At 43.7% G+C, this 27,724-nt stretch overlaps 1 protein-coding gene and 1 long non-coding RNA gene across 2 annotated transcripts in view; one reads left to right on the forward strand and one right to left on the reverse strand.

Annotated features, from left to right (window-relative positions):
• Nucleotides 1-20,967, reverse strand: part of CRB1 (crumbs cell polarity complex component 1) — a 93,340-nt gene extending 72,373 nt beyond the window's left edge. The window contains exon 1 of the mRNA XM_086753303.1: nucleotides 20,892-20,967. Within this exon, the coding sequence (XP_086609429.1) occupies nucleotides 20,892-20,967 (76 nt within the window). The remainder of the gene's footprint in view (nucleotides 1-20,891) is intronic.
• On the forward strand, nucleotides 2,765-25,620 carry LOC147599911 (uncharacterized). Its single transcript, XR_015259189.1, has 6 exons — nucleotides 2,765-2,859; nucleotides 8,711-8,877; nucleotides 18,990-19,300; nucleotides 21,912-22,022; nucleotides 24,491-24,531; nucleotides 25,270-25,620. It is a non-coding gene; the product is annotated as an uncharacterized LOC147599911 (long non-coding RNA).
• The last annotated feature ends 2,104 nt before the right edge of the window (nucleotides 25,621-27,724 follow it).

Below are 27,724 nucleotides of genomic sequence, written 5' to 3' on the forward strand. Positions count from 1 at the left end.
GTGATTTTTATAGTATATGGATGACTGAGTTTATACAGCTAATCAGCACCAAAAATGCATGGTCTAATAGTGATTGGAAACTACTGTAGTGATGAAAAACATCTTTGTTTAGGACGTTGGAAGTGATGACAATGACCACCGGAGGGCAAAATTAAATTAGTGGGAAAGTTAACATGAAGAGGGAAGGAGTTTGGAAAGGACCAAAGCAATTTGGCGCAGATCTGGTTTCTAAAAAGGAAACTTCAGTGTTCCTCAGTGAGGCAGGCAGTTTAGAAGAGCTCATCCATGTATCTTTCCTGACAACTAGGTTTTTTTTCCTAGACCCTGTTTGATACAGAGACCTTGAAAGTTCATGTGTGCTTTTCAAAATATTCTCTATCTTAAGTTGACAAAATCAAAAGTAAAGTGAATTGATGAACCCCAGTTCGGAGAACCTGGTGAGCAACCTCAGCCGTTCAAAGCCCACAGCCAAAACCTAGCAACACGCGTTGGGCTGTTTGTGTGAGAAATGTCTTTCAGCAAACACTTGTTCTTTCAAGACACAACTCTTCTTACATGTTGGTGAATTATCACAATCAGCAGCAGAATTTAAAATAAAATTCCAACCACTGCTCATCGCATCGTTATGAACTGGAGTTCACTTGACCGCAGTCGCGCCTGCACTTTGCTAATCATCTCATCGTGCCTGGAGGCTGCTTGTGATTTGCAAAGCTGTTCCTCAAACCTACCTTCTTCCCCTGAAGGAGGACTCTACGCTTCACAGAAGCTCTCAATGCTAACTGCTTCAGCGTCTTTGAAATACATTGCAGAGATTTTTCTGGCCGCCTTAACAGTCAGTCTAGCTCTGTTAAGCCAATTTTTCTAGAAGAAATTAACTATGAGAAGACAGAACTTCTTGATACCCATATAGTCATCAACATTGATGAATTTACTGTGTCTTGAGGAGGACTTCTCTCCTTTTATTTTTTAAGAAAGAGGAAGCTACACCAGCTAATGCAGATAAAGCAGCTCATAGCAGAATCTGACTTTGTATTAACTCATGCATTTTGGAAAGAAATGGATAGCAAAACCCCAATATGCTGGTCTATGAGTTGAGAAATGAAACTTTAAAAATACTCCTAAGGAAAAAAATTATAATAGCAACAAAGTTGTTTGTTTGTTTGTTTGTTTAAAAAAAGACCAGAAAATGGATGTTGTGTTGTTGGGTGAGGACTTTGTTTTAAATTTGCCAAAATATCTTATAACTGACATCTTGGTTGTGGTCAGTCACTAGAAAGACAAAATTTCATTGGGATAAATGAAGGAACCGTTGCTTCTCTTAGTGCTATTACTTCAGTCTGTGATCTGCTGCCTCAGCAACAGCATACAGCGTTTGTTCACAACCGAAGGCTTACCTCACGATCAAACAAGCTCCCTAAAGAAATTATGGGATAACATGCCAGTAGCAAGGGTTTAGGTAGCCCAGCGTCTGGAGTTAGAAAGGAGAACCTTCAATGCTTGTGTTCATTTCTTTAAAACTCGCCCCTGGGATTTTACAACGAGCGTGCGACTCTGTGTCAGTAAAATATCAAGCTCTGTGACTTTAGTCAGATCTTGCAATAATTAGCATTTAACTTGAAATATTAAAATATTGCCCAAGGCGTTTAGTGCTGCATTGAAGAGCGCGTGGCTTTGGTATAACCAGGCGTATCTCGGTGAATCTGCAGCGCTCCGTGACAGAAAAAATACAGTCCGTCACTATGACAATAGCTGCCCTGCGAAGACAGCCGTAGAAAGTTGTGGGTGTGCATATATATTCGATCATGGTGTGTCTCGAAGAACCAGGGAAGAGACGAGCACGGCCGCATAATCGGCAGCGACAGAGGTTGGGGTCGGATACCCTCAGCGTGAATGGAAGGCAGAGATCGTGGATGAGCATTTGGCAGATGGGGAAGAAAAGGACATGAAACCGTGCCACTCTGGATAACGCGGCGCCAGGTAAGGGGCTGTCTTAGCCCTCAGAATAGTTTTTCCACCGAGATTCTCTGTGAATAGACCAGTTCAATTTTTCCAGACGTTGCACTAAGGCTATTTTACCCCATCTCCCAATACATTTCCCTACTGTCTTAATTATTTAACGTAACGAGCAGCTTACAGGTACTGTGGTGCCATTTCTCCTCTGCAAACTTCACCCGGGAGGAAAGCATGAGTCCCAGGGCCTGACCTGCTCTATCCACAGCTGGAATTACTACTCAATCTGGTCAATGAAAAAGCACACCGTGAGAACGTATGAACAAACTTCTGCCAAACGAGCAAGCGTTCATCCTTGTGTCTACAAATTTTTCTGGTCGTAAAGGGTTAATCCTGCATCTTTAACTTCAGTTGTGTGTCCAAAACATCCTAGCGTGTTGTTATAGAAACCACTTTCAGGCTTTAAATCTTGAATCACTGTTATTACCATAGTAACCACCACCGCACACAGGCAGAAAAGAAAAAAGGCGGTTGCACAAGATATTCCATTTCTATAAAAAAGCCAATTTTGTTTTCAAGTGCATTTGTATCAGCAAAAAAGAAGTAAAGTAAACTAACAACATATTTTCTGAAGCAGGAGTACTATATATTAACATCAGAGGAACAACTGAATAGCATTACAGTTTTGACACATTGATCAGGAAACACTTTAAGATTAAAACTACTTGTGATTCAAATTACAGAACTGGTTATTACATCAGTGTGTCCATCACACAGATGATCAGAGGGCTGGAGCACCTCTGCTGTGAGGCCAGGCTGAGAGAGCTGGGGCTGTTCAGCCTGGAGAAGAGAAGGCTCCAGGGAGACCTGAGAGTGGTCTTCCAGTGCCTAAAGGGGGCTGCAGGAAAGGTGGGGAGAGACTCTTCAGCAGGGCCTGGTGTGACAGGACAAGGGGTGATGGTTTCAAAATAGAGGGAGATAGATTCAGACTGGACATAAGGAAGAAATGTTTTACACTGAGGGTGGTGGAGCAGTGTCCCAGGTTGCCCAGAGAGGTGGTGGATGCCCCATCCCTGGAAACATTCCAGGCCAGGTTGGCCGGGGCTCTGAGCAACCTGATCCGGTTGGAGATGTCCCTGCTCCTTGCAGGGGGTTGGACTGGGTGGGCTTTGAAGGTCCCTTCTCACCCAAACCGTTCCATAATTCTGTCACTCTTCTCCAAACACTTCTGCAAGCTCATGCTCATTTGCCACTGCTCCCCAGGAACGGAGGCCGTTCCTGTTTGCTGTCATTTTCCTCCGCTGTCTTTTCCCGTTTGTGCCATCCCAGAGTTCCTTACCCTACAAGCCCTTCAGCAGCAGCAGGAGTCCTTACAGCAGCACAGAGCAATTATACCCAACACAGCAACAATTTGTCGGCCTTTCCTACAAAGCAGCCACGCCGTGACAGTTTCATCGCACCGCGGTGAGGTGTGCTGTGCTGGGAACAGGAGAACCAGGCCCAGGAGCTCAACAGGGCTCCTACAGATTGAATTTGGAGGATTTCTGGTTCAACTGGACATGAAGGCATGGTGCTATCAGCAGTGCACACAGACTGGTTTCTAATGTGAACACAAGAGTTTCTAAGCCTGCAGAAGAGTAAAGACATGAGCATAATGAGGTGTTTCTTCTCCCTTTAGAAGTGATCAGGTTTCTTTTCAGTTGAATTCACACAGCAGAATTTATTCTCGATCCTACAGAAGAGGATTCCTACACGCACGGACACAGGAGACAAACAGGCTGGTGAGCAACAACTGCGAGCCATGGTGGTGGGAACCTGGGAGCCAGCTTCGAGTTTGCCTTTTTGTCAGCTCTTCCAAGGTGAAGAACGTGGAAAATTCATTGTGCTCAAAAATCTGAAGCAATTCTATTTAGGTAATAAACTTGATGGCTCATAGAAAAGATTTGGTGATTCTGCAGGTTAGATGTCCTTGTCCCAAGGATTCGATCAATACCTTTCCTGCCTGCGCTGCTCTTAGGGCTTCATTAACGCTGGGAATGTCCTCAGCACGTAATTCAGGCTAGAGAGGCATGTGTGTAAGGATCTCTCTCAAGTTTTGCAGAAATAAAAAGAGAGAACCTAGTTGGTTTATTTAGCGGTGTGAATTGTCTTATACTTCAAAATGTTATCCCGTATTGCTCGCCGCAGCTACACTAAAGAAGGCTAAAACACGCAAGGTGGAAGCAAAATAATGAGGGAAATGGTGCCAGAGCCGAAAAGGGTTGCAGAAAGACCAAAGCATGGTCTCCCTTCTTCTCCGCATCAATGGAGGGATTTTCAGGAGCACAGAGGGAGTAACACAGCATAAAGCTGTGCGTTTGGGTGAAATCCAGTTGCTCCTGGTTCTGTTAGAATTCCAAAGAGTGGAAAACAGGGAGCAAAGGAGCTGTTGCCTATCCCAGAGGCGAAATCTCACCTCAGGAGACACGAGGTCTCACAGCTTCTCTGGAGTCTGGACTGTGTAACACTGACCCAAATGCGATTGCTTTCTGTGAGTGAAAATTGGACAGGCTTAAAGCCCCACTTGTCAGAAACGCATCGTACCAACCTGTAACATGGGGTGCAAAGCTGCATCCTGATGCGTGCAGATGTGGAGATGGCCTCCAGTAGGTTCTCAGCAACGCAGCTGAGAGCTAAATGTTGCTGAAGCCAACAAAATGCAGCAGAAGAGCACAATCAGCCCCAGCTTTAGACTGGCATCGCGCCAATACCCACAGCCATCCCTGGAGCGCACGCTGGCCCTCCAGGCCTGAGGAAGGCTCAGTCCTTCTCTCACACGGTTTCAGTTTCATGCTACGTGACGGTACTCTCTTATCAACATCACGATGCTGCTGCTTCTGTCTCCCCAGACTTTAAAAAAGTAACCAACCCTGTGGCAGATCAGCATCACGTTGCTGGAAGTACAGTGCACTGTGGTTTAAATGCCACAGCAATCATAAAAAAGCCTCAGCGTGGCTACGATGTGTGGTGAGTGTGGAGAAAGCAAGGTCATTCTTTTCCAGCGTGAACTTTGTAGAGGAGCTCACCTTCCAGCCCTTTCTGTTATTTAAGGAATTCTTTTCAATAGAAATCACCCACAGTCAGCTCCATGTGAGCTAATTACCAACAAGGATTTAGAGACGCAGCTCTTGTATTTCGGTACAGGCTGGTCTAACGGGGGGAACTGGCACAACCAAATTTTGTTTGGTCCCCTGCTGAGCTCCTGCGCTGCGAGCAGCTGCCAACAGGGCCAAGGCCATCACACGGAGATTGGTGACCGTGACGTGATCACGACCTGCACAAGCTGCCCTCACTGACCTCATGGAGATAAAAATTGGTCACAGGCCCAGTAGAAGGATGCTGTACTGTGAATAGAATCATAGAATCATGGAATGGTTTGGGTTGGAAGGGATGTTTAAAGGCCATCCAGTCCAACCCACATGCCAGAACTCCACTGCACCTGACAGCCACACGGCATAATCAAATGAAAGAACGACAAAAGCCAAGAGAAAGAGCAGCTGCAGGTCATGTTGTATTCTCTGTCGTATGAGAACTTGGACTGAACTGAGCTTGTGGGACAACAGAAACTATTTCTATGAGATATTAATGAATTTTTGGAGATTGCTAGGAAAATCAGAATTCTTACTCTACGGGTATCTACAGAGCAAGTCCTTGGTTTGACATTCACCATTCAGTTCAGACAAGGAGCTGGCTCTGTCGCCTGGTTATCTGTGCAGCTCGTCTGGCTGCCTTTCAGGGTGCGGCAGAACACGGTGACCAGCCTGCGTAGAGGCGATGACAGCAAAGCGCGCTGAGCTGGCGACACTGCCCAGCCAGACGGGGCTCGGAGACCTCCTGCTCGCATCAGCCCTGGCACATTTTTATGTCACGGCACTTGTCTGGCTGAGTCACTCGGTTTTCTCAGAGGGTTCAAGGCTGTATGTGTCACACCAGTCCATTCTACTGAGGTGACAATTTTCCTTCCTTGTCTCTTACATAACAATAGCAGGGGGGAAAAAAAAGCTTTTGAGCTATAATTTGTTCACAAACCCATTTTGACGCCGGATTTTGGGGACCTTTAGCAAATGCTCAGTTCAGTAACGTGATAACGCATCCCTAATAGCCAAAGTTGTCTCTAAGGCAACTTACGTCCCTGCGACACTGAAGTCTCTGTTCGAACTCAACGTGTCGGGAGCCTTTCCTCCCAGAAAAGCAGGATGCCATACTGGTCTTTTATCCCGAATCAGAGCTGCTCCTGTCCTGCAGCATCGCTGCAGACTGGCCGGGCAATCGCTGGGCTGCGGGTAAACCCCAGCCGCCCGCCCCGCTCAGCTCTCTCTGAGGTACGGCCGCTGCCCCGCTGTCACCCTCAGCTCCCAGCTTCCCTTCCCTTGCTGAGGGATTAATTGTAGGAGTAAAGCAAAACCAGAATATTCACCAGGGTACGCCCAGGGGCCTTCCCTAGGCAACAGCCTACGTAATCAGCCTCTCTGATTAGAGGAACACCGCTAAAAGGCAAATTGTTTGTCGAAGCCTAACGGGGTGGTGTGTTTTATAATAAACACACCTGCAACCAGAGCATTCAATATTTGCTATAAATGATGAGGTATCCAGCAAGCCTTCATCAAAATTAGAGCAGTAAGACTTTTGTCAGTAAAATGATACAGAATTTAAAGCTGTGGATAAATAAACACCAGCCAGAAGCAATCAGTACAGTCGTGTCAGTTCTTGGAGGGTTTTTTTAATTCTTTCCCTGTTAACACTCTTTATTTCCTCCTTTTATGTAAGAGGCAGATCCAAATCCCTGACCCTCCTTATTTTCCTAGTTCCCTGCCTTAGATTTTTTTTTTTCTGTGCACTCTTCTTCTCCTCCTCTGACGCCTGATCCAAAGCAAGCTTGGATTTACAGGGCAGCAATGGGAAGCTGCAGTGACTTTGTGTGGCCGGGAAGCGAGCCTGCGGGAATTGTAGCCCCAGGACACGCGGTCACTTGCGGCACCAGCTCCACGGGGTACCACGGATGCTCCGGAGTCATGCCAAAATGACCCAGGGGACAATAAATCTTCTCCTGAGTGGATCTCGGGATCCACTTCCCTAATGGCTGGGGGACTGGGAGGTAAGATGAGCAAGCAAGAGGAGAAAACTAAAGCTTCCACAGCTTGACATCGAGAAGCTTTTGAGAAACTTCAGTGCCATACCATGACGAAAAACCAGAAAGAATACCCTATTTTGGGGGAAGGGATCTTTCTCACAGTGATACCAGTCCAGATGTACCAGTACAGAGCACATTACAGGGCAGCACCCTGACCCTGCTCTGCGTAAAAATCTGTTACATAAATAAATGGCATCTGTGTAATAACAAAGGTCTAGAGAGGGAAAAATTAAGGAAGCTTTGATGACAATAATAAATACGTGATAAATACCTAGCAAGTATCTTGCTGGGAGCATTTTTTTCCAGATGGGCTTGTTTTGTGATCCCAAAGGGATCTGTGCCAAGAGACTGGAGAGCAGATTGGGAAGTAATTCTCAGTACTTAATACCTGGGGATTCTCACAAGCAATCTTCTCTTAGGATCACGTTTCCTTTGATCGTTGGGGTTATTAATTATAGATGGCCTTGAACAGAACAAGGCACTGTTACTGTACTCCTCAAAGAGTGCCTCATTTAAAAGGAACAAAATATCTTATTTAATTAGAGGTTCGGCTGTGGTGCCTTTTCAAGACACTTTGGTAGTGACTTGACCATGGTAGCCTACCGTAGCAAATATTATTCCATTTATAACCACGGGAGCTTGTAGGGATAACAGCATAGGAAGGAATTGCCAAAATGTTTGTCATTCCGCTTGCCAGGGCAGGCGGAGGACCACCATCCAGTACAGCATTTAGACATGGATTATAGTCTGTGGTTCTAAAGTGGCTGCACTTGCGTGAAGCCCTCTCCCTTGTGCCATTTTCCTTAACTGCATCCAGCCAATGCTCGTCAAGTGATGCCAGGCAGATGAATTGAAAGCTGAATTTTCTCTCTGGATAAATGGAAGCATATTTTTCTGCTGATAGTTCTTTAGGCTAATTTTGCCTCTGTTCTGTTTTTGTCTTACCTGTGCTTCAGTCATCACAATTTAACATAAGAAATGAGCCACAAAATTAACCTGATGAGCACCAGTTAGTATACGTGCGTGCTCCGTTTACTCTTAGCATCCTGTGCTCATTATTAAATGTGTTGACTCATTCTTGTCATCAACAAATTGCATTCATCAACGGAGAGAGCTTTCTTTCTGAGAGTTCTGAAGCTTTTGCTAACATTTTCATCACTCTGCAATCTTAAATATACATGTTAGAGAGACATGCAGGAACTGCTGTCTTTTCCATGATTGCATTCATGGATTACACCTGGGAAAGCAGGATGTTTAGTCCCCCAGCAAGGTGGGTCGAGTTCCTGATGGGGTGGATATGCAGGGCCAGGTGGAGGGTATATCAGCAAATTACAAATTAGCACCTCCAGCCGCTCCGGGAGCTGATGGGGTAGGGGAGGGGACATGACTGCTGTTATCTTCTAGCTCTGGGTGCCTGCTGCCAGGCTTATCCCACAGTTTGGACCATACTGGTGAAGTGCCTATGGTCCATGGGGACAGGTTTGATGCCTGGCCACCCGCCCTGCTGTGCCCAGGGTTTCTGAGAAAAGCCTGGGGCTCTGTTGCAAAGGGAACAAGCTTCAGACTCTCCTCCCCCCTTAATTAACTCAGGGAGAAGAAAGCAAGCTGCAGTAATGGACCAGAGAAGGACATGCTCCTCCTGGAGAGCTACAGCTCGGCTGGTCTGCAGGGAATGCTGTATGTCGCGTGCAGAGTGATGGAGCCTGCCCTGCTGATGAGCTCCCTTCTGCTTTGTAACAGATGTGCTTACGATTCAGGTAAGATGTGGATGCATGCAAGTGTAACATAAGGTAGTTTTTTAGAGGAATTTCTGTATTACCTAGGTTTTTCTTGTAAGGACTGAGAACTTGGATTAGTATCAAAATTATACGTATGCCAGGGTTTCTTTTCTGGGGGGAAAAAAGCCCAAACAAACAAACATAAAATACCCAAACCTCCCACATGCTTCCTAATGATCAGAATTCCTACTCAAACCAGTACTAATTTTGACAAATTGTTGAATCACAAAGCTTAACTTGTCAAGTACGTGCATGGTCTTTAAGTGCTTCAGAGTATCCCTACTATCCCAAACAGTTAGGAAGTTGCTCGAAAGTTTAATTCAACCAAAGGAACACTTAACAGTGACTAAACTTACCCAACTCATGCTGGGTTTTTTGCCCGCTACTGTGATACTTGGCATTTGTTGGATTGTGTGCTCAGGGGTGATGCTCTCTTTCTAGGCTATTCTCTTCTAAGTTATGCCCCAACAAAATGAAATTCTACTTTATTATCAGCGAAGAGACGTAACGTGCCAGCTAACCTGCTGCGCTATTCTTCCCCCTCTGCCACCTTTCTCTCCTGGCTGCCTCCGAAAGGGATCTCGGTTTGAACAGTGTGCTTAGGAGAAAGCGTAGCTGGAGAGTTCTCGGAGACTGCGTTTCACAGTAATCCTGCATGCCCTGCTCCCCAGGAGGTGAGCTGAAGCAGCTCTTGTAAAGGACCCAAACTCGCAGCAGTAAGAGGGGTTGCCACTTAGGAACACTGAACTTCAGGTACAGAATCCATAACTACCAACTGACTTCTTTGAGACGGCTTTTGCCAGCCTTGGCTGAAGTTTTTATAAAGCACTTCTTAAAAACTCACTAGGAATATAGTTTTGAAAAAGCAAGATCTTGTTTTCACTGGTCTGTAATCTTTCACAGCTCCTTAACAATTTCCGTAACGCTTTTCCTTTTTCTCCTCTGCATTGTCACGGCTGTTTGGTGCAGTGATTGAGTGTTCATAACTGTCAGAACAATGCTAAGGCAACGTGAAGACTGCGTCAAGGCAAATAGAGAAGGGTGGCAGTGTGAAGGAGGGAAAGAGAAAAGAGCTGTCAGTACTTGGAGTGCTCCGTAGAGAAAATATTTCAGTGATAAAACCATTGTCACCATGAGCTGAGCAAGAGAGAGGAAATAAAGTGGAGATATTCAAGTTACTGCACTATGAACATGTCAGGGTGACAACTTGGACTTAGAGATGGAATTGAAGAAGCAATTTGCGAAGATGCCTTTCCTTCCGGACTCTTGTCCCATATTATCTTCTAGACTAGTCCCTAATACCCTATCCATAGGGCACCATTCTGATTTAAGCTTCTGCCATATTAATTTGTAGCAAGCACGCTTTTGAGAAAGTCAAAGAAATGGATTAAAAAATACTGGGTTTTTTCCTCTTTCTAAATAGTATAGGTTGCTATAGAAAGATATGCCAGCCATCTGCAGGGAAGTGGAGTGTTTGTAATTCCAAGATATTTTCTTGGGTGCCACAACCTCTTCTTGCAGCACACCGTGATGGTGGCAGCAGTCTGGAGCGTCACCTAATTGCATCCATCCTGCTCCCACCTCAGTACAGAACTCCAGCGCGTATTTAATTCAGCCCTGCAGTGTATATTTTCTGGATCCTCTGCAAAGAGGAGACACCTGCTCAGAAGGATGAACAAGGGACCCACGTACAGTTCATATGGGGCTATATTTATATTGACACTTCCCAGAACTTTCCATAATGGTTTCATAAAAACCCCTTCTTTCCGGGAAGCCGGGTTTACTGTAAGCATGCATAACCACATGCGGTCATGCTTCTGCAGAAAAGAAGCAGTCACCCATGAAGACCTGGAATTCTTCAGTCTGATTCAGAGCTACAGCTTAAAAGATGTGCAGGGTTAAAAGAGGACAGGAAAATCGGTCTCTCAGCTGTCTGAATGTTTACAATTATATTAATAAAAGTAAGGAGAGGGTTCCCCTGTCTGTAGAAAAGTTGACGCAGCATGTCTGAAACTGAAAAACAACTAAATAGCGTTGGCAAGTCATTGTATGGGTTTCCTCTAGAACAACGTATTTCTACGCTAGCCCAAAGAAGAAATGAAGCAGTTCAGGATGCAAATGCATTTCTGATTGCTGTTTATCTGTTACACAAAAAAAAAAATCCCTGTAAAGTGTAATAACAGTCTCCATTTGCTCTTAGTAGCAATGAAGAATGCAGTTCTCTCAAAGTTTAACTTGAGAGCTAGGATATACTGAGCAGAGGTCACTGTTGCCAGCAATTAAATTATCTAATTAAGATTAAAGAATGTAGTCCTACTTCTGATACACCTCAAGTATCTCAAAAAGGCATTGTTCTCTACCTGCTTGAAAAGAAACCGCTCTTTATCACAACCACAAATTTCCTGACTGGACACAGCACAGGAACATCTTCTCTGAAAGCAGGGGATTCACAAAGTTAAACCAGAGTAAATAAACCTGAGATGAACTCTGCTGAATGCTACTAGTGGGATGTCGGAAGTACCTACAACTTAAGTACCCCTTAACTCAGCAGAACCATTGTCAGCTTGGGGATGAAGGTTGGGTGGGGACACAGCAGATCCAGCGTAAGGTATTTTCCTCAGTCACTGGGCAGTGAGAACTTACAGCTTACGGAGACCTGCGGGAGCAGAAAGTGCCCATATGAGTCTATGAACTGGCAGGTGCTTACCCAAAGCACAGCATCTGAAGGAGTATTTATGGCTTTTAGGCTGTAGTAGAAGGGCTATGTAGAAGCAGAAGTGCTTTTGTTCTATTACGTGCACAGAACTGTATCTTCTTCCTTCCCTACTTCTTTCCATCGCTTGTCAGATTATTATGTCGGTCTGTTTGCTGGAAAGACTTCTATCCAGATTCTTTAGAGGTGTTTGGTGCCAATTCTTCCTCCTCCTGTTTAATCCCATGAAAGTTTTGCCCCTAAACGCCTCTCAGTCTTGTCACTTCTCTACCACGGACAGCAGTGGAAGTTCTGGCTCATCTACTTGTTCCTCAGGAAATCCAGCGTTCTTCGGAAGCAGCCTTTCAAATGTGAAAACAGCAATTGATTTTAGTCACCTTACTCTTCTTGCGCTTTTGCGTGAGCTCCCAAATGGGGAGATGTTAGACTAAATTGAATTAGACATGTAAGATGTACTCGAGAGAGAACAGAACAGATCGTTCCTCTTATATCAAGCAGAGGGTGTTTTTACATGGACTGAGGCTTGCAAAATGTTCAGTACCATTAGTAGCGAATGAAGAATTATGCATGTCGACTGTGTTTAATGTGAGAGAAGAGATGGGTTTAGCTAGAAAGACTGAACTGGTCCTACAAAGTGTTGGCCAGATATTTCCTTTTTTGCAGTTGCCTTGTAGAGGCACCTCTTTGTGTTCTGCTGTCATGATATATACCGCTCCAAATGTGCATGCGGACAGTGATCAAAGAGGCTTGGGTTATCATTCCCACAAAGACTTCTCTTCATATGTTCCTGCATTTTAAGGTAGGCATCAAAGTGAATCTTTCAACATTTTTAACTTGTACTTTCTAGATTGAACAGGGACAGAAAGAGCTCTAAACATCTTCCTCCCAATCAATAGCTCTGATATAATCTCTGATATATTGGTGTCATTCTCTGGCTGCTCTTGCTACCATTGCTTATTTCTTTTGTTACACAGCCTCTGCTTATCTTATAAGACCAGTACCTTCTCTCTCTGTACCTCATCCATGAGGCTATCAAAGGAAGTTAAGGGACAGCTGGAGAAGACCAAAGGCAGTTAGGACTCCTTTACATTTTATCAGACCTCAGCAGTGGTTTTTTGCCCTTCTTGAAGCCTTTGGAGTCAGCAGACTCAAAGATGAACTGCACACCACGTGGCCTGTAGACTTGGCATCTCAGCCATCGCAATTGCATTGCATCTCATGTGGCCCATCATCAACGCTTCCAGAACCGTCTATGTAACTGTCAGCTCCGGTTTACTCTTCCACCCCACCAAAATGGGATCACCAGCAGATTTGAGCTTGCATTCGAGAGAGAGAGAGAACCTGGAAAGATGCCTGTGGAAATAGGTGGGTGCAGGCAGAAGTCCTTTGTGTGTGCTTTGAGCCAGCTCTGATCCAGGTGCCATTCAGCTGGTGAGCGACACTGCAGGCTTTTTGCTAATAACAGGGCCTGATCTCTTCTTCCAGCTGCGCGGATGCTTGACTATGTTCAAATTCACGGACAGTTAGCCGTAGTGGGAGCAGTACCGCAGCTTAAGTACCTACAAATTGCCACAAAGCTTAGCAAAACACTTCTGAAGGCACTGCCATACACAGATGCCTTTTCAAGGACAGATTATTGCAGCGAGAGTTTTGGATTCCCTGTCGCGAGCAATTCATCAGTGCAGGTTACTTAAATTGCAGCTGCTTGGATCCCTGCAGACTGATGACTGCCTGTCTCAAAAAGTCCTTTCTTCGGCATCTTGTCAAATTATGTTGCTTTCAAAGTCCTCCAGGTCGCGTTCAAAGAAAGGAAGAAATGTCTTGTAGTCAAACTGAGAGCTGGGGCCCCCCTCCTGGAGCAAAGAGCTAATCAACTGCTCAGTACCATCCCCGTTAGAAACCCCGACGAGGGAGAAGGGGAACTGTCAAGGCAAGAGTGTGACCAACGCACGTGGCCGTTCATCTGCTCCTACAGCTCCACTGGCACTCGGAACGCAAATTAGAGCAGCCTTGGGCCTAACTGCTTCAGGGGGCAGCCAGCCTTCGGTAGTCCCGCAATACCGGAACGTAGCGATACCTCTCCGAAACTGTCAGCAAAGGAAATGTCAGGCCATGGTGTCCACGGGTACGCAGGTCAGGGGATGCAGGTTGGTTGGTTTGCCCACAGCTGTGAGCAAAGGCACTTTGAAGGAAGGCATCCTGCCTGCAGATTCCCTGACTAATGCCATTAAAGATGCCTTGTCTGTCCCACTATTCGAGGAAAGGGTAAGGGAGCAGGATTCCAGTCTGCTCAGCCTTGGCCAGGCAAACATGAGCAGTAAAAAGATGCAAGGAGTTTGTCTCCCCCTGAGCATCCACCCAGGCCACAATTACTTGAGCACAGAACTTCCCAGCACAGAAGGATGCACCAGGCAAGCGCCCTGATCCTCAGGAGCAGGGACGCCGTACGCAACGGGTTAGCAGCCCGTGTCCTTTTTCTACCCACAGAAATATTTAGCCCTAGCAATATTTTGATCTCTGTCCCCGCCGAGAAGATTGCAGGCAGGCAGAAGCTGCCCTAAACCCTGAAGTTGCGGCGGCGACGGCAGCCTTGCTTTGTTGACGCCCGGAGAAGGGGACGCGTTTTGCGCGGCCCGGAGGAGTCCTTCAGAGCTTGGGCGGCAGCTGCGCGGGGTTGCCTGTGTGTCACCACGTGTCAGGGTTGCCTGTGTGTCACCGCGTGTCGGGCTGCCCGCGGAGACGCGTTGTCAATGGGCGTACTTGTCAAAAGACGGAAGCAATTTTCCGTTGACCCATTTCATGGGTGAATAAGATATAATCAATACAAAGCAAACATAAGAATCTCATCGCAAAAAGGTTTATCTGGGTTGGATTTCTTTATTTATTTTTGCTATTTGCTGGTGTGAGAGGGGTTTCATACGTTACGGCACTGTGAAAGGCTGAGGAAACAAAGTGCAGTGGGAACTGATGGAACATGTCAATCTCTAAAACCAACCAATTAATCTGTAATATCAATCTAGAAAATAATATGCATCATTTATCTACTTGCAGCCTACTCTCTGACTCCTGATGAGTCAATTAGGCTTAGAAAATGTAAAGATCAGGACCCTTTTTTCCTTTCTGGGTTGCCACAAAGAGCAAAGGGAATACTCAAGGTTGCCTAGAGATCGAGGCATTGTCTAAATTATTTTCTTAATGCTGAGATCTGAATTATTAAAAAAACCCCAAAAGTAGAAGTATCCTTGAGAGGTCTTTGGCTACAAAGCCCTTTAGGCAGGATCAAAGGCACTCAGACTGATATTTCTCTAGCTTCTTTATCAGAGAATAATTTCTATGCGCTGCGTGTCAGAAGCTGAGGAAAACGGACTAATGCCTATGTTTTTATTGCCTGGTAGTTGGCAGGATATATAGGGTTTTTTTTGTTGTTGTTGTTTGGGTTTGTTTGGTTTTTTTTAAATCTTAGTGGTTTAGAAATAAGTTCTTAGCATAAAACCAAAATGTTAAACTTCCCTTAAATGAAGACTCCTAGAACACCATTAATAATGAATTGTCACAGCATGCCCAGAAAGGCCACTTAAGACCTTCGTAGAATTTCCTGATATTTGTTCTGGGGCAGTAGGTTCCAGTGTTGCATCACTTGTTACTATCAGGCCGTTATTAGGCCATCGCTTGCCTGGCCCCAGAGCCTCAGTGCCACCACAGTCCTTGGGGCAGGTAGTGCTTCTCTGAGGCTCCATCACCCAAAATCTTCACAGATCACCCCAAGGCGGTGCTGACCGCCCCTCACCTGTGTAACACCAGCTGTGAAATGGCAGTCTAGACATCCTCTGGCGGATATTTATCGAACCTGTTTGTTAAAAAGCTTTGATATAGAGGTTTAATCATCCTTTGATTGGGAAAGTTCACTTCAATCTTCCCCGCCACATGTGGAATCTATTATTTTGGAGAACCTGCCCTTTCAAAGATCACAGGGAGCAACCGATCTCATCATCTTCCTTGATTGCCGTTCTCTTTTCATGTAGATAAGACTGTAATCATGTCCCTCCTCAGGCTCCTCTTCCCATGACCCTTTCTCATAGGTCACATTTTTCTAAATGCCTTCCTATTTTTGCTGTCCCTTTTCAGCATTTTCCTAACTGCCTGCCTCTCTCACGGCAGCACGCAAAAGTGGATATCGCCAGTACTGAACAATGGATTGATCGCTCTCCCGTGCCTTACATGTCAAATTCCTGTCAACACGTAACAGCAAAATACTTGCCTTTCCATACAGCTTTTCAACAGGGAAGTCCTTAATTTGGCCACCAAGATTTGAGCATTCTAAAAACAGTGCTATTTTTCCCCAACTTTCCTCCTGCAGACAGGAAAGGGTGTAGGGAGTTGCTCTGGGAGAGGACTCCCTAGCTGTCCAGTTCATCAAAAGTAACCCAAGGCGGGGAAGAAAAACCCACTGTGGATACTAGATATAATTGTAAACTTTGGATGGAGGTACCTTTGAAAGGTTTGTGTATATATGAAAACATGAGGTTTATGTCCTCTGCTTGTGCAACGCGCTACAACGTTCCAGCATTGGCTTCTCCAGTACATCGTCCCTGATGCCCCACAATATATCAGCGTTTCAAGATCCGTGCGAGCTTTGCGCAGCTAGTCAGGCGTGAGGGATAAACACCCATTTGCCCAACCTCCTTCCTTTCCCATCAGACTCTTTCCTAATAGATCACTAGCCACCAACACCACCGGCTTATAGAGACGGATCAGTGCTTCTGCTACGCAATTCCCTTTCTATTCCTTGACTGTCAATGCATCATCCAGTGGTTTATCCTGGATTGCCAAAAACAATGCCATTCAAGGGCTAAATTTTCAAGGATGCTGATTTCTTGCATTGTAATTTCTGGATGACTCATACAGGACGTGGGGAAATATTTAACAGTCAACAGTTCCCATTTTACAAAGCAGAGTTGTCTGTAACCTGGTAGAATTGCTCAGGTACTGGAATGGTAGGTGTAGCACCTTAAGGATGCCTTGTAAGAATTCTAATAGAAAGGCTTAAATACAGGTGTGGTTGGGAAGCTTTTAATGCAAATGGATCCATCTTGCAGAAGTTATTGCCTTGTTTAAAAAATTATAGGGTTAGTACTTTACTTTCTTAGGATTTTTTTCTGATTCCAGAGATGGAGAAGTTATCCATAATAAAATACATAAATGAAAAGGGAAGGAAAAAAAAAAACAAAAAGAAAAAAAAAAAACAAAACAACCCCTGCAAACCCAAACCACGCCCCAACACCCTTACAACTGGGTCAACATGATGTTGCTTAAAACTCACTTAAGATGATGGCAAACATAGAATCACAGAACTGTTTGGGTTGGAAGGGCCCGTTAAAGCCCACCCAGTCCAACCCCCCTGCCAGGAGCAGGGACATCTCCAACCAGATCAGGTTGCTCACAGCCCCGGCCAACCTGGCCTGGAACGTTTCCAGGGATGGGACATCCACTGCCTCTCTGGGCAACTTGTTCCAGTGCTCCACCACCCTCAGTGTAAAAAATTTTTCCTAATATCCGATCTAAATCTACCTCCCTCTATTTTGAAACCATTACCCCTTGTCCTGTCACAACAGGCCCTGCTGAAGTCTCTCCCCATCTTCCCTGTAGCCCCCCGAGGTACTGGAAGACCACTCTAAGGTCTCCCAGGAGCTGCCTCTTCTCCAGGCTGAAAGACATTTCATTTTTTTATTATACAGATGCAAAGTATGACAGCTAGAACAGAGGGAAAGCTCAGGGCTCCTGATGCTTGTGCTCAGACGTTGCTGATTGCAGCTCTGACAGGCGCCGCACTCCACGACGGGCTAATGAGGGTCTGCTGAAGAAGACTCATCTGCTAGGAACTCATCAAACGCGCATCGTAACAATGCTTTGCTGGAAAGCCACTTGCATCATCTGAGTGTGCGTGAGGAATGAGCAGCCTGAGCAAAACCACAAATCTCTTTTATAAGTAGAGCTTTATTACTAACACAGTAATTAAGCAGTAATTAGAAGTTCCGTAAGTAATAGGAATAGTTGCAGGGAATTAAAGCATCTTGTCCATGGGGAAGAATTGCACAGTGCCAATATCTCAGAGGAGCAGAAAAGGGGTTCAAGTAAAGCTCTGATATTTTTCTCACATTAACAGCAATCCCCATTTAAGTTCCATTCTTAATTTATGAGCATTTAGGGGCACTATTATGAAGTAAATAGTAATTTATGAGCATTTAGGGGCACTATTATGAAGTAAATAGTAATTTTTTTTTTCAGCTCTGCTGCAAGGTCGCGGAGTCATTAAACATAACTTTGCAGGGATGGAACTACACTTGCTCTTTTTTTTTTTTTTTTTTTTTTCACCCGAGCACCTGTATTTCTGAGCACCCGTATTGGTGTAGGTGTTGGACCTGACAGCCTCGTGCATCAGTTGGGGCTCCAGTAAACTACATGAATTACAATGGATCTTTCCCAAAGCACTTTGTACGATTGGAATAATAATTTAAAACGTTGTTATGGTTTTAGGAAGGCTGTGATTTGCAGTTTGAAATCCCTGCTGCTGTACAGTTTGATATTAAGTATTGTTACGAGTGATAACAAATATAAAATACCATTTTCACTTATCCTGAGGGTTAAAAAGGAAGCACAAGTGACAGGACTACATTCTTTAATGCTTTAGTCTTCAACTTTACAGAAGCTTTATGTGCAGACAGAAGACTTTTGTTAAACTTTACCGCCTATTCAACACTTGGTGTTGTACAGGAATTAGAGAATAGTATCTCATGATAATAAATATCTCATTCCACAGAACACACGAGCTATTTTGCAAATTAGAGGGCACGCAATTATTTCAATAAGGTTGAACAACTCTGTTTATATTTCTTTCTAGTCCAACATATTAATTTTATGCTACATTAGACTATTTTGTTTTCATGTAACAACATTGCTGGAAAATGCTGTAATTTCCCTGCCACTCTTACTAAAACACCGACTATCTGAGCGGGACAGCTCTCAATCTATGCGTATCACTGTTCACCTCAGAAAAATGGATGAGCTGAAAGTTACGTTTTTAGGAAGACTTGGCTTCTAATTATGATGTATTCCCCAATTTGCTTTGACTGAATAATTAGAAGGAAGATGTTAAGCAGGACATAAGACTAGATCCCTTCAGAGGAAGACAAGCCCAGTAAATTGCTTTTTAAAATATAATGGCTGATATTTTATAAATATCAGAAATCATCTCTGTTCTGGTTTATCCTCAGCTTTTCTATCCTGGTCTTTCTGAGCTTTAATTTTTAAGTGGGGAAGTACTTGCAGTCAATTCTTCTGCTTCTGTTTTATCTGTTCACGGTTGTGTGTTTATTAACAGGACTTGTCAGCAGTTTCAAACGGTGTAAGAACTTTCTTGAGAGAAAATAACGATAAGGACCATTAAACACACTGCGTCGATAGATAAAGATACGTCCCTACAGCCTGGCTCCCACTGTAGCTGCTCCATCCTGGGTGCCACTTTGGATCCCATCGGTTTATAAGAGCCACAAACCTACCTGAGGAGGAGACCCCTCCGCGACGGAAAAGCCTCTTGCTTGAGACCGGCCAGACGGCCCCAGCCTGTATGAGAGAGCTCGTGCCACATCTGAAACGTCATCCTAGCCAGCTGTGCTGTGGAAAAGCCACAAGGTGACACATAACTGCTTGTCTCTCCTTTAGCATCCTGCGTTAAGCAGGGATCACTCAAGGTCAAAGCCAAAACTTGTGTTTATCTTTTTTTTCTAACTGATTCTTGTGGGGGCTTTTTTCTTCTTTACAGGCTAGCAATGTTTTCTTTATGCATGGTGTTTTTAATGGGACCTTTTTAATTTTATAAGCACTTAACTTTTTATTCCCCTTCCCAAAGCTTTTATCTTTTCTTCTAATTTGCCCGCCTCACGTATAAATGAAGTTTTCTTAACTAACACCATTCCTGTTACTTTCTTTTAATGAGATAACAGCCTCTGTCTCGGAGACTTTCTGATTGTTCATCTTACTGGATACAGAACTTAAAAACTGTTTTTTGAAAGTGGAAGATCCATTCTTTTTTAAATTTTTTTTTTCAGGATATGTCCTGTTGAGAGTTAATTGAGAGAGAATATTCTGGCTTCCCTGATTCACACCAGTACGTCCCTAGGGAAGAAAAATACTAGGATAAAACACTGTTTCTGTGACTTTCTGTAGTTTTTTCTATATCTTAAAAGTGGCTGGGGTTTTGGTTGGTGGTGGTTTTTTTTTTTTGGTTGGTTGGTTGGGTTTTTTTAGGGGTTTTTTTTTTTTTTTTTTTTAGAGCTGGTTGATCCAACTACATCTGTTTGCTTTTCGGTATTTAATTCATGCTGGGCTGTCCAAGTAACAATTTGAGTGATGCAGCAACAGAAGGTGACCCAGATTACACAACACCGGACGCTAATGCCAAGTCTTCTTGTTTCATGGCAGCTGCTCCAAGCTTTGTCTTATTGTGATGCACATTCACCAGACACAAATCAGGCAGACACACACCCTGCCTGTCTTCATTTTAAACATGTTCAAGAGCTACTGCTCTTCAAATGCATTTATCAGCCTCACCAGCTGAGGCCATTTAGCCTCCTCGGCTTGTATTTACCCACAACCATCTGACAAAATTACCGAGGAAACCCACTGTGACTTCCAGTATTTTGCACGCTTCTGTTTCTGTGGAAGTTTGCCAAGAATATTTTTCTCTACAAAAATAGTTGGACTTTAATACTCGCTCATAATGGAGATATTTAGAACACCAAAAACATCACAGTTTCTTAATAACTGATTTCTCTAGAGGTTGTAATTAAAAATGCTTATTAAAATAAAGCAATGGGTGCTACTAAAATACATGACGTGAACAGCATTAGCAAAGGATAAATCAGTCTAGATTTTAATCAGATCGGTTTAAATTTACTGGATGAATGATATCAAAATGCCGGCTTTAAAGTATAGGCACAGTTGTAATGGAACATTTTATTGCTGTAATTCCAGTATGTGAAGTAAGGTATTAAAAATGCTTTCACTCTTCGCTTAAAAAAAAAAATAAAATAAAAAAGGTAGTTTAAGCATGAAAGCTCTCTTGCAACGAGTTCATACAACTTATTTTCATGGACCAAATCTTTTTGGCATCTCCATCAAATTTTTAAAGCCTTCTGACAACACAAGCTTCCTGCTAGAAGCGCACGTCTAGCTGTCTACCCAGAGGACACGTCAGAACAATAAAAAAAAGCGCAAATCTTACTTTTTAAATGGACGAGCAGCAAAAAACTGAGGTAGAAGATGAGCAGGGAGTTAATTCGGGAATGAGCCATATTCATCTTGATAGGACCCCCTTCGCTGAGCTGTCACTTGTCCAAGGGGCTGGTGCTGATCCTCACGGATTTCTCCTCCTCGCTGAAAGTAAAGAAAGACCCAAGGCACCCAAGCCCCTACAAGCCATCGCTGCCCGTGCCCCTCATCGCGAACCCGCAGCCGTTGACTTGCGCTGGTGAGGATTCCACTTTGGCGGGTCCGAGTGATTTTTCAAACCCGGCGCAGATTTGGCTGCCAGCTGGACTGGAGTCTTTTCCCGGCTTTCCGAAGTGTGCGGTGAACGCTCTGTCTGGCTGCCACCGCACAGCGCATACGGCTCAGCGCTCGTTTAACCTTCTGAAGTACACCGCATGCTATCTTCTACTCAGCATCCACTACGTCACGCTCCTCCTGATGTATAAACACTTCATGCTTTTTTTGCATAAAATCAGCTACCAGGCACTTACCGCTCACTGCATTCTTTCTGTGCTTTACCTCGTTAGCACATGAAGTGAAAAGATGAAACACCCCCTCCTCTCAATCTTTTTTGTGGTTAGGTATTAGTCTGTTCTCTTCCACAGTCTTTTTGTTTGTTTTGGTTCTGTTGTTATTGTTCACATTGGATTTAAGTGCTTTTGCCACCGCTAAAAAGCATGAACCACTGGGAGCTGGCACAGGTCCTCTGGGCTTTGTCGAGTTGCGTTGTAACTTTGACCGGCTCGTAGAGGAACCTGTCACTTACAGATTCAGGAGATGACTCAGTAAGATCGACCAGAGAAGGGGAGGGGGACAGAGGACGGACTCTCTTTCTAGCCAGAGCCCCCATTAGACAGCTGTGGCTGATACAAGTGCAATGAGTCTGCCCGTGCTCAGAGGAGCCTTTCCCCAGCTGCCAGTGAAGCGCTGAGGCTCTGCCTAAAGGCGTCTTGGTGTCCAGTTCCTCATCTGTTGATTAGAACTTTCTTCGCAGATATTCCAGCCTTGGCCTGGGCTGGCAGAAAGCAAAAGTTATGTTCAGATCCCACCGTCCCAGTACAAACTCCAGCCTTCTGGCGCCTTATAAACCCAGGCACTGTTATGGGTAAGCTATAATAAACTTTATTTTGTTGCTTGATATAATCACGATTTTCAACTTTCAGATGACAGCATTACTAATTAATTCTGTGTTTCCGCCTCTTGTTGCTAGGCAGGTTGCTTTGATTGTTCGACATTGCTCCAATGTAAAGTGCAATTTTTTTTATGCCATCCTCTGCCTTCTAGGTCAACTACAATTACAGGTGATTTTCTTAAGTAATTGGTATTTCTTTTCCAGTCTGTCAAATGTTACGGTAGTTTTAATCTAATCTATAAAATGAACAGAAAATAGGACAGTTAAAGAAGTCATATAAAGTGCAAAATTCCCTTGGGAGTGGAAGATGTGAGTTTTCGTAGTGCTTGTTGCTGACTAACCTGAAGCTTAATTAAATCGGTTTTGTTCACTGGCAAATAAACCACTCATAATTAGTCAGGAGCAGGTGGATGATTTCATGGAAGAGTGGAAGAGTGTCTGAACTAAAGACGCTATTGCCTGGAGAGGTTTTGGATAGGCAACATTCAGCCCAACGAGGTCCTGGGCAACCTGCTTGAACTGGACCAGGTCTGAGCAGGTGGTTGGACTAGAGACCTCTGAGGGTCCCTTCCCACTCACTGCATTCAGCAGTGCTCCTTGTTTGTATCTTCTGTTAAGTTCTTGCCAAATTTCATCATAGGTATCACGGAATCACAAAATGGTTTGGGTGGGAAGGGACCTTCAAAGCCCACCCAGTCCAACCCCCTGCCAGGAGCAGGGACATCTCCAACCAGATCAGGTTGCTCAGAGCCCCGGCCAACCTGGCCTGGAATGTTTCCAGGGATGGGGCATCCACCGCCTCTCTGGGCAGCCTGGGACACTGCTCCACCACCCTCAGCATAATTTTTTTTTTCCTTGTATCAAGTCTAAATCTACCATCTTCCAGTTTAAAACCATTACCCCTTGTCCTGTCACACCAGGCCCTGCTGAAGAGCCTCTCCCCACCTTTCCTGCAGCCCCCTTTAGGCACTGGGAGGCCACTCTCAGGTCTCCCTGGAGCCTCCTCTTCTTCAGGCTGAACAGCCCCAGCTCTCTCAGCCTGTCCTCACCCTCACAGCAGAGCTGCTCCAGCCCTCTCATCATCTTCATGGCCTCCTCTGCACCCTCTTCAACAGCTCCACGTCCTTCTGATGTTGGGGGCTCCAGAGCTGGACACAGTATGTGACATTGTTCACCATTGGGAAAATTTAATTCTGTGAAAACCTACGGAGCACGAGACCATGAAGTCATTCAGATATGACATCATGTTTTGGATGTTAAAATACATTGTTAAGTATTTACAGAAAACTCAGGATGATGGAGTTTGCTAGAACAATGGACCTGATGAGGTCATATTCCTGTGTATGGTATTTTGTACCCTCTTTATGAAACAGCTCATAGATTGCTTTTTTTTTTTTTTTTTTAGTTTTTTTTTTTTTTTTTAGTTTGAGGCTCTTTGGGTAATTATGAATGGACAAACCAATGTGAATGAGGGCTGGTGGAACAGTCCTCTGGATGGACAGGACTTAAAAGCAGAATGTTTTCTTCCAGAAGCTCAGCAGAGCTTCCAGTTCTGCCAGATTATAAATGGTTTTACAAAGGGCTATATTTGGAAATGTAAAATTATTTTGCAAGATCTGCCAAGCCTATTGCTTCCTTAAATGTAATACGTTTCTTGAAATTATGGCTACATTTACTTCTCCATGTAGCTATTTTCCTGCTAAGGAATGAGGGTTTTCCACCTGCTGACCTCAAGTATAAATTTAACCAGAGATTACAGAAGTGCCAAGTTGACTCGCATATTTAATTCTGGACATGATAGAAACGGTGGGAGCGATAACTGGGCCTCTGCTTCCAACTTGTACTTGCTCGTGGTCAGGTGCTAGTGAAGGTGCATGATGTTCAAATTATTGCATTTCTGGCAAGGAATTTAAGCTGTTTGGTTTCCCACGTGAAGTCTCTCCTGAGTATTTTACACTTGGGTAGGCAAAACAAAGTGACTTCGTAAGGTACGGCAGGATTCCCCCGGGACCTTCGGAACTCAACAGCATATGATTCACTTTTCCTCATCTTTGATGAATTTCTGCGAAATAACGTGGCTTTTTTTTTCCGTATTGTGTGTGGCTGATATCACCAGGGAAGCAATTCCACTGACAGACGAATGCTAGGTCAGGCCTTGTCAATGCAGATGAAAATTTGCAATTAGTATTCTGTACCTTGCTGCTAATGAACCGTCTAATCAGGAAGTTTCTGTCTATACTAATGATCGTCCTGTGGGTGCCAAGGTTACAGGAGTGCTTGACAAAATGAGGCGAATATTGTTTTTACAAAAGCACTGATATATTAAGTGCTAAACGGGTTGTAGATTTATTTTTTACGTCTATGCTTTTCACTTCAGCAGAACAGAGAAGTCAACAGACTTAAAGATCCTCTTCTAATTCTCTTTTTTTTCTTGCCTTCAGAGTGAGATAATTCATACAACAAACCAGAAAGTCCTAAAACTGTGAATATTTGAACTAAATTTCAAATCCCATCTGTTTCAGAGGAGATAATTGTATAGGCAAGCCACAGATTCAAAGGTATTTGGAAGAGATCTCGGTAGTGTGTTCCATCATTTCACCTGATCAACACTAAGTGGTTTCAGAAGGAATGCAGACCCAACAACCCCAGCAGGCAACGGCGTAGAGGAGAAAGAGCAAGAGTCAGGAAGGCAGGATTAGTAACCAAGGTTCCTTGAGTTTAACACATGCTGTGTAAATAAACATTGGGCATCCGGGAGATGCTGTGACTGTCCCAGGGACAGGGCAGGATGATAATTACAGTCGTATGGAGCGGCTGGGAAGGAGGAGTAGGTCTGAAAACTGTTATTTGGATTTTGGTCTTCGGAAACACCCTGTGTTGAAAAAGCTGGCAACTTGGTTTCACAGGCTGAGCAGTGAGGTAGGGGCCAGGAAACCAATTCTTTCCCCAGTTCTGCCTTGCTGTGCTCCCAGGTGAGGCCAAGCAACATTTGTTTTCAATGATAAATCAATCTGAGGTACTGCAATTTGCAACGGAAATGGAAAACACCGTGCTCATCAACGAGTAATATTTGTAATGGGCAAATATAGAAGTGTCTTAATTTTTCCTGATCTCTAATATATCTTATAATTATTTTTTTTCCTTTATTCAGTCATTGTCTTGACTGTTTGTGACAAGGTTTTGAAAAGCATCTCATGATTTGGAGCTCTTTGATTTGCAGATTTCCAGTCGAAGGAAGCTGACTTCCAGAAAGTGCAAAGCAAGAATTCCCTGCAGGCATCTCTGAAGTGTCCCAGTGTGAGTCCTGGCAAGTACTAAATTCCTCTTGGAAATCTTGGCCTCTGTGCTAAAGTATTAGACAACAGTTCAAGGGAACAATAGGTAACAGCAAGTGCCCCAGAGGGATATCAAGTTCCTGCTAAGGATTGGTTAAGACAGCGTTCATCTTAATGCCAATGCATTTCCTAAAGGCCACAGTTTTGTACCAAACTCAGTCCTGAAAGATTGTCATTTTGAATTATATTCTTCACAAGGTAAAAGGAAATATTCTGGCTTCAAAACTTGTGTCGATTCAGAATATGTCACACCTTTTTTAATCACGAGCAGTGATACTGACCTCAGTGAAGATGAGATACAGGTTGACATGATGTCACCATATTCCCATGCTCGTGAAAAGAAAACGTCTCCTGGATGGAGATGGCACAGCTTGATCTCTAAGCATCGTGTTGGATGTGAGAGGGGAAAAGAGTGGACACTGCTACTGTAATGGCTTTACATTCTGTCAGTGTCCAGAGGACCCCTTAAATCACCAGGTAGTTTGTTGCTGAATTCACTTGCTGAACTGCATCTTAAATTTTGCATAGGATGAATTTCATACAGCACTGTCTATTTTTATCAAGACTTTTAAACTTTTTTTTTTTAAGTAAAATAAGACATTTTTATAGTAACTTCCTGCAATACATTGAAAGCCCAGGTGAACATGGTGCATGGGCAGCTGCTGAGAGGTCTTGTCTTAGCACCCAGATTTGAACTTCAGCACCGCCACTCACCAAACACGGTTTTCTGGGACTCGGGCTTCTAAATCCGAGCCCCTGAGTTTCTGGAGTAAGCCACCATTTCTAAGGTAGTTACCACTACCAGAGAAATACCATTTTGCTGTCAGAAACTGCATCTTCAGTACCTTGACTATAAGCAAGCTGGTTTGTCCCATACAGAAGGACCTATGGGAGAAGATGGGTTTGCAGTAGCCAACAAGAAGTCCTCACAGCAGCCACCACCTGAAAGCCTGTACGTGTTGCAGGAGCTCCTGGTGCAGGGTTAGATTTCCTCTTAGCTTTCCGTTGCACTTAGCATCGAGGACATTACCCACTGGTGTGGCCAAGCAAGGAGAAACTCAGTATCTCCACGGGACTTTTGAAGGACTTCTGCTTCAGGTCCTCAGCTAACCTACAGGAACAACTCACATGCCTGAAGAACAGCAAACACTGAGCTCTTTCAAAAATGAAGCCCATGATGTTGCCAAATCGTAGAAATGAACTGTAGTCTAAAGACACAGCTCCTACAGTTCACTCTTTTCTTAAATAAAATTGGAGTGAATTAAATGGACTCTGGCAGCATCTTTCTACTGAAGAATGGATAAAATGTTCTCCATCCAAAATGTGAGAACTGTTTTCCAAAAACTGAACAGGAATACGAAGTCAGATGGGGGTCTCTCTTAACCATCCAGTCTTTTAAGTGGAGCAGGCCAGGAATTTTTGGAGCCTTTTAGAAGGAAGAGAGTAGGGCTTTGTGTTTGGTTTTTTTTGTTGTTGTTTTTTTTTTTTTTTTTTTAAACCCTCTTTTATTTGAAAGTTAATGGAAAAAATACTTTGACAATTCTAAAAGGTCTAACCTTCTTGCTATATTTTTTCCCTTTGGATAAGTAAAATAATTTTAATGTGTTTTCAAAAGTTTGAAACCTAAATTACGCTTCCTCCAAACAAACCTTTCAACTAATCCAAGCCACTTCTTGTATCAAATATTTTCAAGGCAATAAACAAATATTAAAGATTTCAATCTGCGGTTTGGTTTGACAAAAGGAAAATATTCTCAGAGGAGCTGAAACCATTCTAATTCCCAGATTTACTTTGAAGTCTCTTTTCCCTATCTTGGTTCAAATAAAACGCACTAGTGTAAGCGGAATTTTTTTTATTCTAAAAGCATGGATCTTTCTAAAATGAAATAACGTTAATTTTGGGATGATAACTAGCCGTGCCAAGAGAGCTATGTACAACTGGTCATAACGTTGCACTGAAAATCACCGAAATGGGTTTAGATCCAGTGACACCCCAGGCAGCAAGTTGGCTTTGTCTGTTATTTTTTTTTAATTTGACAAAGACATTGCTACAAGGTGATTGCGACAGGATTATTTCGTAGTGTTACACGTTGGAATGACTACAAGAAGATATTATCCTGCTGTTGTATTTATATTGACATTTTACTAATTCAGTTGTCATTTAATTGTTATGTTTTTTTTATTTTGGTTAGTGTTATTTTTTTTAAATAACTTTCCTGTAGAGACTTCTTGTACAAAGTTTCTTTACTGCCTGTTTATGTGTATTGCATCACTAGCAAAGCAGAATTAAGTTTGGGTTTCCTTTTTTTTTTTTTTTTTAAATTTTGGTTAAACATTTTTC

Source organism: Chlamydotis macqueenii, chromosome 8 (genome assembly GCF_036417535.1).
Source record: "Chlamydotis macqueenii isolate bChlMac1 chromosome 8, bChlMac1.mat, whole genome shotgun sequence".
Classification (NCBI taxonomy): domain Eukaryota; kingdom Metazoa; phylum Chordata; class Aves; order Otidiformes; family Otididae; genus Chlamydotis; species Chlamydotis macqueenii.